Raw genomic sequence first — 16,546 nt, forward strand, 5'->3', positions numbered from 1 at the left:
TAGTAGTGTGTGCCCTTTGATGGATTGGCACCACCTTGTGCCCCAAGTCCCCAGGGAAAGCCTCCAGCATCCATACCACCGTGACCCTGTATGCAGGATAAAGTGCTATAGACGGTGAGATTTGACTGGATGAGGTTTTATGACAGATGCCCATACTACAGAGCCTCTCTGGTATGACATTGGGGAAAAACAAAAAATATCTAAGGCCACGACTTAGTAAGGCATGGGTACAAGATACTATGTTGTGGCCATGACTTACTAAGTCATGGGAACAAAATAGTATAATGCATGGCCACAAGATCCTGTGTTGTGGCCACCTCATAGCATTTTGCCTGTTGTAGCCTATGCCTAAATTTGAATCAATTTTATTCATAACTGTTAGTATACAGTAGATGTATGATTACCTTTATTTACTGACTTAGACGCATAGCATAACTCCAAAACAACAATCATCCTGTCACATCTGGGACTTGAATGATCTTATTATTATGCGGTTTTAAGTCATGGTCACAACATAGCATCTTGTAGCCATGCCTTATACTATTTTGTTCTCATACCATATTAAGTCATGGCTACACAATATTTTTACCCCATGTCACCAAAGGGGCTCAGTACCTTCCTGTCGTAACCAACCCATTTTTCCAATCGGGCTTTGGACTGGCACTGCATGCCACTCTTGGATTATATGGTGCAAAGGTTTATCGGTCTTGCCCAGGGACCAAACAGTGGCAACCAGAGGTGAAAAGAGTAATAAAATTTTGTACTTAAGTAAAAGTATTGTGACTTTAGTGATTTATAAAGTTACCGTTATAAAAATCTACTCAAGTAAAAGTAAAAAGTAGCTTATTAAAAATTTACTCAGGGTAAAAGTTACTGAGTTACTTTTTTTAACAGCGGGGGTGGAAATGGAACACCCTTGCATAATAAATCTGTTCCCTTTGTTGTGCTTGAAATCAATGTGGTCGCTTAAATATGACCAGGGGTTTGCTTTATAAGAATTTGTTGGCATTTCACTTTCAGCTGGTTCTGCATCACTGGCATCTGTTTTCAATGTAATTCATTGCTTTTCACCTTTGCAAGCCACCACTATAATAGGACCACAATTATTCAATGGGTTAGTTATGTAATAATTTGGCAGCAGCACGAGGTGTTAAATTATGCAAATAAAGGACAATATCATTAGTTAATGTTCACTTTAAACATTAAAAGTTGGAAACAATGTGTTGTCAATGACTTTGTGACATAGCTGTTGAGTATTTCTGAAACTGCTGATTTAATGAAGTTTTTAACCTACAACATTGAGGGCTGTTTGAATCGTCCTGCAGGGCCAGTCTCCAGCACAGCATGTAATTCAAGAACACTTAAAAACATTTACTAAACCTGGTAATTAACTGCCAGTTAGGAATTTAATTCAATCAGCTGTGTCTGAGTGGAAAAATATCTACCTAAAAGACGTGATGGACACTAGCCCTCCAAGGCTAGATTTGAACAGCCTTGATTTACACAAAATGTTGCAAAAAACTTCTTGGTAGTAGCAGTTATATGAGTGTAAATGCCTTGATGACGAAAAGGCCATACTGGTCCCGGCTAAAAGAAAAGATCAGGTAAAAAAATTATGTTGCTGAGCATTTTGGGCTACAAACAAAGTCAGCACTGCACAATGCAATTTACACTGCTTTGAAAGTCTCATGGTAGGTAAAATTAGTCTGTTGATTTTTTCATGGTGACATGACTAAGTGGTGAACTTCTTGAAAGAAGTGTGGTCAGTTAAACAATGGTTGAAGTTGCATTGTGATCAAAATCAAAGCATTTTCACATGCTTCACATGATGTACAGTAGTAAATCTGTGGTGCTGGTACTTTCTGAGGTTGGCATCCCTCAGCAGAGGTAAGTCTTAGTTTTCCTAGTTAACTAGGAACAATCATAATGAGACAGTTTATCATAGATTTTTATAAATCTGTTAGAATTATTTATATCCTATGTTAGAATATCCTTTATATCTAAAGGAGTTATTTCTACTCTCTTGCTCTCTTCCTCATAGATCTGATATTAACGTGTTAAATCTTTCCTGTTGCTATCTTCCTGTCTCCTCTTGCATCTGCTCCTTAAGGTGTGAACGCTCCCACGCTCACCTTCCCATACTCTCTTTATGTCTCTCTTCCCCTCTATCTCTCCCCCTCTGTCTCCTTCCCCCTCTCCCCCTAACTCAAGCCAACATCTTGTGATCTGTCTCTGGACGGACACCTCTCTATCTTCCTCTCCTTTGATTCCTCAGGATCTCACCATTTACATTTACACATTTACAATGGTTCATGTTCTTTGTAGTAACATATGTCTATGGCACAGGCGTTTGGTCAAACATATATAAACCCCATCTTTTGCTGTTAATAAACAGAGACCTTTCTGACAGACAACGTGTGTGTGTGTTTGACTGAGTCTCTCCTGGTGCCAGAGAAGCTTACCGAAGCACAGCGGACAGACCGAGCAACTCGCCTCTCCTACTACGTAACTTTAGAAAAACTTTACAAAATCTATATTTATAAAAAATAAATAAATAATTATTGATTAATTAAAGCCCCTAGAGTTCCAGGTTCAGTTCTCAGCTTGGGTTAAATATGTGGGTGAGTTTGTGTTCTCCCTGTGTCTGTGGGTTTCCTTCCAAACTTCTAAGACAGTAGGTGGAAGAAGACCTGAAGACCTCATTCAATTCATTTATCGTAATCATTAGACACCACTTTCAGATTCATTTTATTAATAAATAGGCAGCATATATATTTTGAACTGTTATTAATTTATACAACATTTATTTATATTCGTTATTATTAAAACCAGGACAACGTGCTCCCTTGATTGTTGTGTTTCTATTATTATTATTAGTGGTGGTGGTAGTAGGACTCTGTGAAACGTTGATTATTATAAAGACTTTTTGTGTGTTTGAGCGATAAGAAACACTTCCTCGAGGCTGGCTTCACATGCCTATGCTGTGTGCAACTGAAGTGAGGGCGACCTTGTTCCTGCTGCACTTCTGCTCGACGCTAGGCGTGATGGCTGCCGTGTGGCGTGCTCGCAAATTTGCTCGCTGCGTCGTCCGTTTCTCCGACCGTGATCTGTAAACAACATCGCTACTGAACGGTTTCACGCGTCACGACAAAGCATCAAAAAAGCGCCAAAATGGTAAATATGTCTGATCACACTTTAATTAAGCCAGTTAGCTAATTAGCTTTGTACTTCGGCTAATGCAACTTGTATGACGTGTAACGTCACTTTTCCCCCCACCCGCCTTCCGGCAAGTCCCGCCTACCGACTTGTCCAATCAGCGTTTAGAACACAGGGGCGGGGTATAAGTAACCAATCATCATGTTTATCCGGAATACGAGTGGGAGAAAGAACTGTAGAAGGTGTTACGTTTATGCTGCTTGTGTGGCTTTAAGCCGATTAGTTTGTTTACACGCAGAACAAGTTTAATCCTCAGCTCGTCAACTTATACAGTGTATTTCTGGCTAAAAGCTAAATTAGTTAAACAGCAACTCGACACGGTGTACCTTTAACTTAAAGACTTGGCAGTGTTGTCATGGCTTCCCGGAAGTGCTGTGAGCGCTATTTATGGCAAAGTCAACAAGCTTACGCACACTCTCAAAAAGGTTGCTAGATGTCGCTAACTGACGTCACGGGGTAATTTGCATATAATCAATAAAATGTAAATAAAACTGTATAACACAGTTCCTGTCACATTTAATATTATCATTTCTTAAGGGTATTATTATTGCTATTAAAATAAATAGACATAAAGAAAAAGATGAGGAGTGGAATAAAATGATTTTATTGCTTGTGAAAAAAAGTTTATAATGAATAAAAAATACATTTGGGGCAAACATTGATGATTAATGATTTGATTGATGATTTCACAAGCACAAGTGATCAGTGATTGTTGGGAAACAATGGGGATCAGTTATTAGTTAATCAAACCTACTTTCTCAGCTCATTTAACCTTCAGTGTTGTGAACAGGAGAGTTGTACTGAGAAAAAAAACTTTGAACTTAAGACATGAACCAGTGAGAATTGGGTGCAGATAATGACAGATGATCAGGTGAGGGGGGAAATGTGGTTGCTGCTGAGGTTATTACATAAACAAATCTTTAAGCACTTTGTGGACTGTCATAGTAAAACATTTGTTTCAAATTTTACAAATTAATTGATTTAATTTAATACAAATAAATAAGGAGAGACTGAAGACCTTTGAACAGTATAAGTAGTCTGTCAAGCAGAGAACAGCAAGCACAATGTTTGACCTGGAGATTATTTTCTGTCAGGGACTTTAGGAATGTTTAATTGGAATCGTCCAAGGTCCTAAGAGGTTTTTTTTTTTTAAGAAAGAAACGGAACCTCTTTTGAGCTCTTGATAAACCTGTATGCACTATTTGTAACCAAGTCTTATAATTAATAATTAAAATTAATAATTGGTAGATTTAAAACTCTATAACGATTAATTGTTTTGAAAAATGACACAGATATTGACTGTTTATATTTGTCTAGATGTTTTTATTGTAATACCTAAAATACTAATATTTTATCTTCCTCTGTATTTGTGTTGTTTTAACTTAGCTATTACATTCTGTCAGTCCATATGTTTATCATATTTCTGGGCATAGCTGTGCATTACAGTTGCTCAAAATATAGTAAATAATTACATAAAGAAATAATGGACCTATAATAGTTTTATTTAGCAATTTATAAATGCTTAGATAGCATATATTTTTCTCTCTGTAAATATAATAATTATGTCTCTCACAATAGTTTTTGGTTTAAATTCTTTTGGTATTTATTTATCTATTTATGCCATTACATTTCAGTGGGAGGGAACTAAACTGTTAAATTAACTTTATTGTACCTCGATGTGTTTATTTATTATTACCTGTTTGTCTTCCATTTTATAGGCTTTTAAGAGACCCAGTGATGGGGCTGTACCTACTGGGCAAAATACTGCTAGCATATACTGTACTGTCTTTATGAACTAGTTTTCCCTGAGAATTCTAAGATCCTGAAATCTGTCAATGTTTAACTGCCAAAGTTAGTCATTTGCAGTAACTTAGTATTTGTCCAGCTACATTGTAAAGGGCAATTATGTTGCACAAAAACCAAGCCTTTAACATGTCTTATTTTTAATATGATTATTTTGTCCAGGCTGAAAGCAACCAAAATACCAGTGCTGGTTCTGTCGAAGAGGGGGAAGATGAAAATTCTGAGGACTCTAATCTGAGGGTTAGTGATCGCACAACAACATTTTTCCTTTGAAATTAGAAATTTACCTTCATGCAGGTGACAGATGTTAATCCAGTGCTACTTACATGTGAGACATAATATGACATAAGTATAAAGCTGACTACTAGAAGGACAATGTTTTTCTTTGCAGAGTTTTAATAATTCAGCCTGCTCAAGGATCTCATTCGGATTTAAGTCTGGACTTAGACTAGGCCACTCCAAAACCTTATTTTGTATTTACTTTATTTTTGTGTAATATTAAAGTTTGTTTAATGATCTTGTGTCACAAATATGCCAAAAAAGTATCAGGAAAGGAGCACCATATAGAAACACCATTTCTATAAATAAAACGAGACTGTACATTTTGCATTGTGTTATAAACATCAAAACTTAGCACTGTTCTGTTACAGGATGGTTCTGACAATAGTGCTATACTGTAGATTTATAATTCGAATACCATTTCCCTACACAACAGCTTCACTTGGGTGCTTCCTAAACACTTAGTATGCATTATTGCCATCCCTATATCAAGAAGTGTAACATTGTTTCATATTTTTGTGCTTACCAAATACTACAGTACTTTCATATCTCAGCTACAATATATAACTACCATGACGTCAGTATCTTAGTGCAACATGAGCTAAACATAATGAAGTCAAACAGACGTGCACAAAAGATAAAAGGAACCTAGAGCATTGCATATTCATATCTAACAGCACTTACCAGCATCGTGTTTCATCCTATGCCTAAACTAAGTTTTGTCCTAATAGGAAGGGATTGCTCATTATGACCCAGTATTATTCCTCTGCTTACGTTTGTTTCAGCTGGAGCTTAGTGCTTTTAGGGCTCAGTGGATGTCAGAGCTGCGTCCTGGCTCTGGAATTAAGACTGGATTGTCCAAAGCTGCTGATTTAAAAAAGACACAGGAGTTGGTCAGAGAGGAAAAAGTAAGTGGCATAGATATGTTATGACCCAATAACTCATTATTAATCATATGAGTAATAGTGATATAAAAGTAATAAAAAAGGCTTATTTTTTCAGATGAGTTCCCTTTATAACTGGTTTCACCATTAGGCTATATATGTATATGTCCCTAGATATGAACAGATTCATGTGTAAATCACTTGTTTTATTGTTTATGCAGTAAATATGGTATTTATGTAAATCTATAAGAAGGTTGGAAAAATTTTACTATATTACTCATGCTTCAGAGTGTGTGAAAACTTACCAGTTTGAAGATAAACTAATGTAAAGCTCTACTTAATTATCTTCAAATTAAATATTGTACAGAATGCTGTACTTTTATATCAGAACATATTGTTCAGGGGGAATTGCTTATTTTTATTCCGCATTTAGTACACACCCCTATTGGGGGGGTGGGGGGTGTATCAGTTGTCTGTGACTACAAACAGCATGGTAGATTTCTTACTTCTCTATTATTAATAATGATATTGTAAATCTGGCAAAAATGTTTTTCTTTGGTTTGGTTTACACAAGATGGACCAAAAACCAAGATCTTGGGCCATGAATTTTTTACACTTTCCCATGCCTTGTCCAATTTGAATCCCAAATAATCTATAATCTCAAAAAAACCATCATCAGTCATTTCATCAAATGTAACTCAATTCTGTGACAGGCTCGAGAGCTGTTCCTGAAGGCTGTTGAGGAGGAGCAAAATGGAGCTGTTTATGAAGGTACTTTTTAAAATTGTTCTTATTTGTTCAGAATGGACTGAATTATTTACTGTTTACTGTATGAATTAATTTCACCACCCAGTTTTTGATACTTTTTCCGTTCTTGCAACCCATTGTGCTTACCCTTGCCGTGTTCTGGATGTGTAACTAATTTTTTGTTCCATTGCAGCCATCAAATACTACAAGAGTGCTATGCAGCTTGTTCCTGACATCGAGTTTAGGATCAACTACAGCAGATCTCCTGATCCAGACCGGTGGGTGGGGGCTAGTTAAGGCTAAATATTAGCTCTTAACCTATATATAGTAGAAGTTGAGCATGCAGCATGTTGTGTGTAGCTTTTACAGGCTGAACCGTATTATAAGGTGTAACATTGACGTCCTCTCTTTCTCCGTTCAGTCTGGAGGAGAATGAAAATGATGGCGAGATCGATGATCTCCTTACATACTTCCAGCAGCAGCTGACTGTAGAGAATTCCTCCCAGAAAATTTGTCAGCCCGAAGTGGAGACATCACAGATGCATATTTCAGGTAATATTAAAAAATTCCACTCAGGGATGGTTTTTGAAAGCCATTGATTATGATATTTTTGCTAAAGATTACCTTTTTTTTCTGGCGTGTTCCCATAGCATTGCCACTAGAGGTGCTGATGTACATCTTCCGCTGGGTGGTGAGCTCGGATTTGGATATGCGGGCGTTAGAGCAGCTTTCCCTCGTCTGCAGGGGTTTCTATATCTGTGCAAGGTGAAGGACATATTTTTTTCTGTTGCACTAATAAGAATGATGTCTGAAAGAAATTTTTTGAGCTCAAGGTTCTTTTTGCCACAAAAGTGTTGCATTAGTGTGCCCAACAGCTCTTGCCAGCTTGTCCATCATCTGTGGCATGCCATTAAAAACTGAATGGAACAACACTGGTCAGTGTAAAAAAACTGTCATTATTTCTTGGAAAAAATAAAATAAAAGCTTTTTAGTATTAACTTTTGTTGCATTGTGTTTCAGCTGTTATTTTTTTTTAAGGGCTAAGGTTGATCTTGAGTAAGCTTTTGCTATTCTGGTAACTAATAATCTGGGAACTTTGTGTTCATATGGATACTGCAGGTACTAGATTTGATAATTACACTTACAGCTGACCATCACACTCACATGTGCATTTTAAAATCCGATTCCAAAATCCTGGGCATGAAGTCAATCCCATTTTTCAGCTATAACCACTCTTCTGGGAAGGATTTGCTCTAGGTTTTGGCATGTGGCTGGCAGCATTTAAGCTCATTCAGTTGAAAAGATTGAGCACTGATTTCAGGTGAAGACACCTGAGGTGCAGTCAGCATTATAATTTATTCCAAGGGTGTTAAGAGGGGTTGGGATCAGGGAAAGCCACTTGAGTTCTTCCATTCCAACCCTTGGTTCCTTAGTTCCAGTAAAGGCAATTCATAATTTTGCACCAAAATCGTACTTTTAGCTTTGTGGCAAAATTCCAGGGAATGGCCCATGGATGGGTATGATGGTCAGGTGCCCGTAAAAACTTTTGTCCATATATCTTCTAGGCAATTTGCATGTCGTCTTGTGATAATACTCATCATCTGCTGTTGATGTGTCCACACAGAGACCCTGAGATTTGGCGCTCAGCCTGTTTGAGGGTGTGGGGCCGGAGCTGCACCAAATTGCTGCCGTTCACCTCTTGGAGGGACATGTTCTTAGAGCGGCCACGTGTTCGCTATGATGGTAAATAGTATGTGTGTTTATTAATTTTATATTTTTGAGCAGTTACTGTAGGTCTGCATTGATGCAGACACATCAGGAAAACTTGATATTCATAAAAAAAAAAAAATTATTAATCACCACCATAAATATTGGGACCATCATGGACCAGCTAATATAACATTATCATAATACTATATTGCAATTCTATTGGCATCACGATTTTAAAAATATCACCATTGAATTTTAATAATCTTTATTTGATTTTTTTTAGATATATAATTCACTCCTATCACACAGAATGTTGTGCTCCCTGCCAATGTGTAAATAATTTAGCTTGTGCCATCTGTAGGATTCGATTTTCGAGTCAGTATGGTGATACATCACTGCATCAAATTCAAATTTTATTTAATTTGTCACATACACAGTACGATATGCAGTGAAGTGCTTACACGACTGTCTGTGACCTTAAAAAACAAAACCCCCAGCAAGATTATCAATAAGAAATAAATTATGGAATAAAATATAGAAAAACGTTTGCTACAGAAAATATTGCTATAGAAAATAAGAAAATATAAAAAAATATGAAAGATATATAAAAGATAGCTGTGCAAAACATAGAACATTTTGCTGTACAAATATAGAGCATATAGAACTGTTGTGGAGATTAACATAGTATTTAAATAGAAATGTCCGGGGAGTGTGCAAATATGCATGAATGTGGATACAATGTCCATAGAATGTGCAAAAATGATTCTTCAGTCCCTCTCCAAGGTTTAAATGAAGGAATTGATTAGGTTGTCTGGTCTTTATTTGTAGGTGTTTATATCAGTAAAACATCATACATCCGTCAGGGAGAGGAGTCGCTGGATGGCTTCTACAGAGCATGGCACCAGGTGGACTATTACAGGTAGAGATTAACTACAGTGAAAGTTGAAGTGTTTTCCTGTCATTAACGTTCACAAATGTAAAAACACAAAACTTATCTAATACACATCTGATTAATTAGGTACGGCTGGGGAACTATAATTTCACAATAACACATGAAGTCTTTTAAATTCTCATGCAACTTTGTGTGTGTGTGTGTGTGTGTGTGTGTGTGTGTGTGTTCATGTCCATGTCCATGTCCATGTTCCAGGTACCTACGGTTCTTCCCCGATGGTCAAGTAATGATGTTGACCACTCCTGAGGAGCCCCTGGCCATAGTTCCACGACTGCGCAGCAAGAACACGAGGTGTTTTGCCGATTAATACTTTAGTTAAGGTCGTGAGCTTAACACAGTTTTGATGCTAAATTTATTCATGTAAATATTAACAGAAAAGCAAAATGAAAAATACCTATACTCAACCCTTTACATTTACATTACATTTATAGCTAATATTTTTATTTTTCCTTTAAATTCTGTACATCTCTCTTCTTTTTGGGTGTGTGTGCAGTTTGACAACTGCACAAAATTCACAAATGGGGATATGTTTATGAAAGTCACAAGGAAATTGTTAACATTGACAAAGTATGGACAAGAAAGAGTTAACCTTACTTTAGAGTTAACTGTAGAGAGCCAAGTCAGTGACTAACACAGTGATGGTGACAGTTTTAGTATTAGTGCGTCTGTACACCACCACAATGGATTTAAAATGAATCATTCAGGATATAATTAAAGTTTAGCTTTTCATCTTTTATTCAAATCGTTTAAGAAAAATATTGCATCAAGCATTCACATGCTCACATAAATTCGATTAATTTGGATTAATTAATAAATTGAGCTGCAGTTTTATGTTCAATTATGGCCTATGTCCTCATTATTCCAGTCCAATAATTTATCTAATTCTTTAAAAAAAAAAAGAAATGATGCAATGGAGAGATCAGCAACACAAGGCCTTGAGGGCTAAAGAAAACTACTAAAATGGATGATTGCATCATTTTTCCTTGGTAAAACCCCCTCACCTTGGAAAAAAACAGCCACTTTCCTTGGAAAAACCCCTTCACAACATCTAATTGCCAAGGTCTATAATTAGGAGATTCATAACTGTAAATGCAGTCAATTTTCCCGTAGGACTAGTGACTCGCAAAAACAGAAAGGCCACAAGAAAAAGCCCTTCTCGGTTTGGAAACATGATTATTTGAACAGAGCATGCAAGATTTTGTCCATATAATGGGAAAAGCATATGGAAAAGGATGATGGAAAAAGGATATGGAGAAGGACAGGAAAGGCTCATGATCCAAAGCTTTCCACCTAACCTGTCAAACATGGTGGAGGCAGTGGAATGGCTGCCAGTGGAAGATGTGCAATGATAATGTGACTGCTGATGAAAATAAAGAAGTGATACATTTTGAAGTGTATTATGCTGCATTTGACTGCACAGATTTAGGCAAATGTTGAAAAACTGATAGAATGGCACTTTATGGTGCAGATGGATAATAACCCAAAATGTACAGCAAAAAGCAACAAAAGAGATTCTTAAAAGACAGAAATGAAATGCTTTTAAAAGGTTGAGTCAGTCACCTGACTTCAACCCAGCTGAGCGTGATTATTACTTTCTAAAGACAAGGCCAAATCAGAAGGACCCTCAAAATAGCGGCATTGAATGGGTAGCTGCAATAAAGGCCTGGCAAAGCATCTTCAAGGAAGAAAGGAAAATCCACGTTCGGCGATGCCCATGATTTTTGGACTTCAGGCAGTCATTGATAGGATGAAGGATTTGCATCCAAGTATTAAAAATATTCCCTATAATTATACTTATATTGTCCTGTTACTTTTGAGTCTGTGAAAATGAAAGGACTGTTTAAAGAAATGACTGTAACTCCTCCTAAAACAGGTAATGCTCGATTTTTGGTAAACCTTTCATAATAAAGCTGGAGATCCACACTTCAATCACGTCTTGATTGCGCCATTTTAAATCTACTATGGTGGTGGACAGGTGCAATGTTAGGAAAAGTGTCCTTGTCCAAATATTTATAGACCTAAGTTGAATCAAGTCAGCAGTAGCTGGTGAAATGTCTTTGAGATAATGTAATCATAGCCAAACTCAAGAACAGAGCTTACCCAGGAGGCATTGCAAAACTGTGCAAAATTGTATTTTATATTTTAATACTTTACTTTCATAAGAGCAAAAACTAAAGATTCATCTCCGTAAATTTAATCAGGAACAAATAAAGTTCCTACTGAAGATAACATTTTAGCCTATACATTCCAATCATGTCGTGAAACAGCTTCCAAAACAGCTTGTGGATTTCTGTTTTGCTTAGAATGGAGTCCATCATGATCGGCCACTACCGGCTATCCCAGGACACAGACAATCAAACCAAAGTTTATGTCGTTGTATCCAAGAGAAAAGATGAGGTAAGTGCCTGCAGACTTGTCAACCTTGGCAACATATTTTGGATACTGGCTCCACATTTTAACACTGGCCTCGGCTAATGTGATGTGAAAAATAATCCAAAAAGAAGAATCAGTTATCGTCTCAACTCGGTTTATCACCAGGAGTTCTGATGCAGTTTTTTTCAAATGCTTTAGGTGTTGTTGCACCTTTTCTTTGTGGTAATTTTTTTATGTTTTGAGTTCACCAGAAATGAACCTGTTACAAACATAAACTGAAATGTTTCACAAAGATTAAACATTCTATCCAAAAATATGAAATCGGGCTACAACATCATGTCACATCTCGCAGCTAACAAGTAATGGTAATGCTTCTACAATTCTTCTAAAGTTCTCAAAGAAAAAAAAAGAAAGAGTCTAATGGGGCGGGGACTATGTTGAATACGAATAATGTGAAAGTGTCAAATCTCACACTTGGTAATAGTGATGAAAGTTAGATTAATTTCATTTTCAGGCTGAAAATTACTGACCAGATGAAATTCAAAAGAAGTTTTCAATTGTTAGGGAAGTCTAGTAATCATAGTTGATGCTTGATCGATATCGTTTCCTCCCCGGCACGGTTCGGCATGTGCATGAACCACCAATTAATTCCAGATTTAACCACCATAGTGCACATCACTATATTATACAAAAAATGTGCAATTTGTTTTCAGTACAATTTGTAATATATTTTTTTTACGGCTGCTGTGTGATGTTATATTTGGTCCCGCTCATAAGCACATGCACAAATTATATTATATTATTATATTTTCACTTACTCAATCTCTCAGTCTGCATTAATCACTTGTATTTGCTATTTTTCTGCAAAGGCTTTGCACTTACCAGGGTTGCCAAATCACACAAATAGAATCCCTGGTGAAATGCGGAAAACACGTCCACTCTGATATAAACCTTGTTACTTTAAAATTATCCATTTTTAATTACCATGATAAACAAGTATGCCAATTAATTTTTTCATTCACTATGGTTTAATGGAAGGAGGCCAACACCATCTTTCTTTGAACAGTAGGGACTGAAAAAAATAGCCTGTGCCACATCACCAGAAAAAATGGCAAAATCCAAAGGATGCTTCATATAATCTTGGCTGATTTTGAAATGTGATTCTTGAATGTTATTTTTATTTAAGATGATGGCAAAAATTCCTTAAAGTGTTCTTTAAGTTCTACAAGTAATATATAAGAAGCATTTATTTATTCATTTAGATTTTTGGCTGATCCAAATTATGACCAAAACTGTGGTCTGATTCCAACTGTCTTTTGTGATCCATTGCATTTCATGGGAAATTACTTCTAGTTTCTAAGGTTGTCTTTTGTACTTAAATCCACTTGACTATAAAGATCTCATCTATACTGCACACTAAAACATCATCATGAACATCATAAACACTCCGATTTATTGCTAAGCCAGGATGTTGTCGGCCATTCTGATCACCTGAAACTGTGATCAAGAATAGTTTAAAGGTCTGTTCTTTAAAACTGTTCTTTATTTGTTTGATATTGTTTTTGTATTTAATGTCCATCATATATCTTAGTTGTGAAATGCATTATAAAAGTGATGTCTTGTGGTTGTAGAAGGTGCCCGAGTACCAAAGGAGTCGGTTCGGCCGGCGGTACCCTGTGCCCGAGTCAGAACGTTCTTTCCATGTGGGGCTGCAGCTCCCCTCTGGGGGGCGCCAGTGCTTCAACAAGCTTGTGTGGATCCATCACTCCTGCCACATCACATACAGGTAGAGCTCCGCTGTTACCTAAAACTTGTCACGGTTCAGCCACCTTATACTTTAGAATAATACAACCATATAGCTGTTTTTGTACATCACAAACTTTTGCGTTGACTTTTTACTTTTTTTTTTTTTACATTTGTTTTCCTAGATCAACTGGAGAAACGATCATCACAGCATTCGACCTCGACAAAATGTATACACCATTGTATTTTGCCAGGGTGAAGAGCTACACTGCATTTTCAGAACGCCCCCTGTAGGGCTACAGTAGCGCTGCATGTAGAACATCAAGTATATAAAATTGTTTACGCACCTTCCAAAAAACGTGTGGCCCCCCCCACATCCCCCCACCCCTCCTCGCTTTAAGCATGAGGCTAAAGAATGTTTAAAAAATGGGTTACATGGGGATTTCTTAGAAGTCCTTATAGCACCTTTGAAAAGCATTACCTTCCAGGTTTACTGTTTGTCTGTTTAAATTGATCACTGGCTTACTGTTGTAACTGCAGATGTACAGTAGTAGTTTTAAAAAGTTTATGAGCAGCTGTTTCCTCCTTCCTTTTCACAAATGCTGAATCTTTTCATTTAGATGTTTTTTGTGGATTTGTGTGATTACTAATGCCTGGAGCAACCTAATAAACATGCTACAGGTCGTTTTCTTGCTCCGCCCCCATCCCCCCCTTGTTTTCAGTACATTTTCATCCATACCAATAAATGCAAACTATTGCAAGGAAATCTGATTTTCGTTTGTTTGCTTATTTCATATTTAATAGAAAATGTTTACATTTTTAGATTCATTTAATTATTTGCTTGCTTTGCTTATTTACATTTACCTGGCCAAAAAAAAACAGTACATACTAATATTTTATTAGACTACCTTTACCTTTGAATTCAGCACAGCATTGTTTTGACAAACTTGTGCAACGTTTCAGTCACATTTAATTTTCCTTCCCTTATGGCTGTGCCATAAGGGAAGGAAAAAATCAATTGCTTTGTTACCATGGACATCATGGTAATCATTTTAATTCTTATTAATTTTTATTTTTTTAGAGCTTTTTACAATGGTCATTTTCGCAATTTACATAACTTTTTTTTTATATAAATTATCAATTTGTTCCTAATGAGCAAGCAAAGGGCAATGGTGCCAGGGAAAAACTCCCCGAAAAGAATATTGGAACTCTTGAAGGGAGATAGATTCACTGTGGATCCGTCCTCATTTGGGTAATATAGTATGACCTTAAACCAGTGCATTTAACTCTACAAATCTGTCAAGTAAGTAAATACATTTCAAGCACACATCAGAATAAACATTAAGGCCTTTATTTGTTTTAACCACAATAACATTAGTTTCTACTGTAGCATCTGCATTTTTCTGCGTCACATGATCACTGCCGTAAAAAAAAAAAACTTACATTGTCCAAAGAAATTTTTTTACTATACTGTACATAATGTTACAGTAAGCAGCCTTGTTTCATGTAACTCCTAACACAGAACATACATAGAGAAGTGGAATTGAGTTTAAAATTTTAGCAAGGTTGCTTTATGCTTATAAGACAATGGTGAGGAACAGTATAGCCACAGGTAGTGGTATGATTTAAAGTGTACAATTACAGTCACTGAATGAGTTTATGAACATGTATGCACTGCAGTTAGCCAATGATCTCAGCAGCACTATGCAAAAGTCCAGGTCAAGAACAGGAACTACCTAAAGCACATGACCTTTATTGTACTCTTACTGCATGATGGACTGATTTAATAACTGCAAGCATAAGCCAATCTACAGATGTTCCTAATACAGTGGTCAGTTAGTGTAAATGATTCACAAGCCTAGACTTCTAAACACAAGATTTTGGTAAGTGTAATGCACATAAATGGAATAAAACATTTTATATTCATCTTACAAATTAAACAGTGCTTAAGGTATCATGTCTATGTTAAAGCGTGTAAATGATGCTTACATTTGAGGTTTATAAAGCGTTTTTTTTCTTGAATATTACCGTATGTTTCTAGACGCTGTACTGATTGATGCCCATGTATTCATAAACCAACTAATCTTACTTTACTTAAATAAATCTGTTTCCTTTTGATTTAAAATAATCATGGCTTAGTTATTTTGTACGACGTACATTTTGTTTCGGTTTATAACTATTTATTGCTTCTGTGGTTAGAAAAGTGCACTATGTTTATTTTGTACAATTTAAGGGTGAAAAAAAGGAGAAGAGCATCATGCAAAAGTTTAGCCATCCCAAGAGCTCTCGAATAAGATTCACCAAGGCCTCAGAACTTAATTAGCCCAATTAGGGCTATGGCTTGTTCACAATCATTATAAGGAAGGAACTGCCACATGGATAAATTACCCCTTGTCTCACAATTAGAAGCTAAGCAGCCGTCTAGCACTCTAAAATTTTAAATTTACATTAAATTAATTTTAAAATTAGCATTTAGTAGACTCATTATTCATCTGAGCAGTTGAGGGCAAAGGGCTTTGCTCAAGGGTCAAACAACTTGGCAGTCATGGGGTTTGAACCTGGCACCTTTAATCCAATGATTTGTAATCCAATGCCTTAACCACTGAGCTCTACCCTAGAGACCACTGTTCTATTGAGCAGTGTTTCTTGAACAAATAAAACCTTCATTAGAAAACCTGTCCTGCATCGTCACTACAAAACACTGGCATCAAAAGTTCATAAAAATGTATTCAAGTCTAATGCATTTTGCAAATGTCCAGCTAAAATGGTGAGTATTTTGTCATTCAAATGGATGCCAGTGAGGTTTCAGTGTAATCCATGGGCAAGTGACATTCAAATT

The 16,546-nt window shown here is 36.5% G+C and overlaps 1 protein-coding gene across 1 annotated transcript; it reads left to right on the forward strand.

Moving 5' to 3' along the window:
- Nucleotides 1-2,958: 2,958 nt before the first annotated feature.
- fbxo9 (F-box protein 9) lies at nucleotides 2,959-14,473 on the forward strand. Its single transcript, XM_053502183.1, has 13 exons — nucleotides 2,959-3,174; nucleotides 5,182-5,259; nucleotides 6,084-6,206; nucleotides 6,896-6,953; nucleotides 7,123-7,207; nucleotides 7,351-7,481; nucleotides 7,580-7,694; nucleotides 8,554-8,672; nucleotides 9,468-9,558; nucleotides 9,787-9,882; nucleotides 11,895-11,988; nucleotides 13,596-13,750; nucleotides 13,893-14,473. The coding sequence occupies exons 1-13, from the start codon at nucleotides 3,172-3,174 to the stop codon at nucleotides 13,999-14,001; spliced, it is 1,257 nt and encodes a 418-aa protein (XP_053358158.1). The 5' UTR covers nucleotides 2,959-3,171; the 3' UTR covers nucleotides 14,002-14,473.
- The last annotated feature ends 2,073 nt before the right edge of the window (nucleotides 14,474-16,546 follow it).

This window comes from Clarias gariepinus, chromosome 8 (assembly GCF_024256425.1).
Source record: "Clarias gariepinus isolate MV-2021 ecotype Netherlands chromosome 8, CGAR_prim_01v2, whole genome shotgun sequence".
Classification (NCBI taxonomy): domain Eukaryota; kingdom Metazoa; phylum Chordata; class Actinopteri; order Siluriformes; family Clariidae; genus Clarias; species Clarias gariepinus.

What these genes read in the sequence shown, in the direction of transcription:
- fbxo9 (XM_053502183.1), top strand. An exon ending in AAATGGAGCTGTTTATGAAG is followed by an intron (nt 6,954 to 7,122) that starts GTACTTTTTAAA and finishes GTTCCATTGCAG; the next exon opens with CCATCAAATACTACAAGAGT. An exon ending in CACCAGGTGGACTATTACAG is followed by an intron (nt 9,559 to 9,786) that starts GTAGAGATTAAC and finishes TCCATGTTCCAG; the next exon opens with GTACCTACGGTTCTTCCCCG.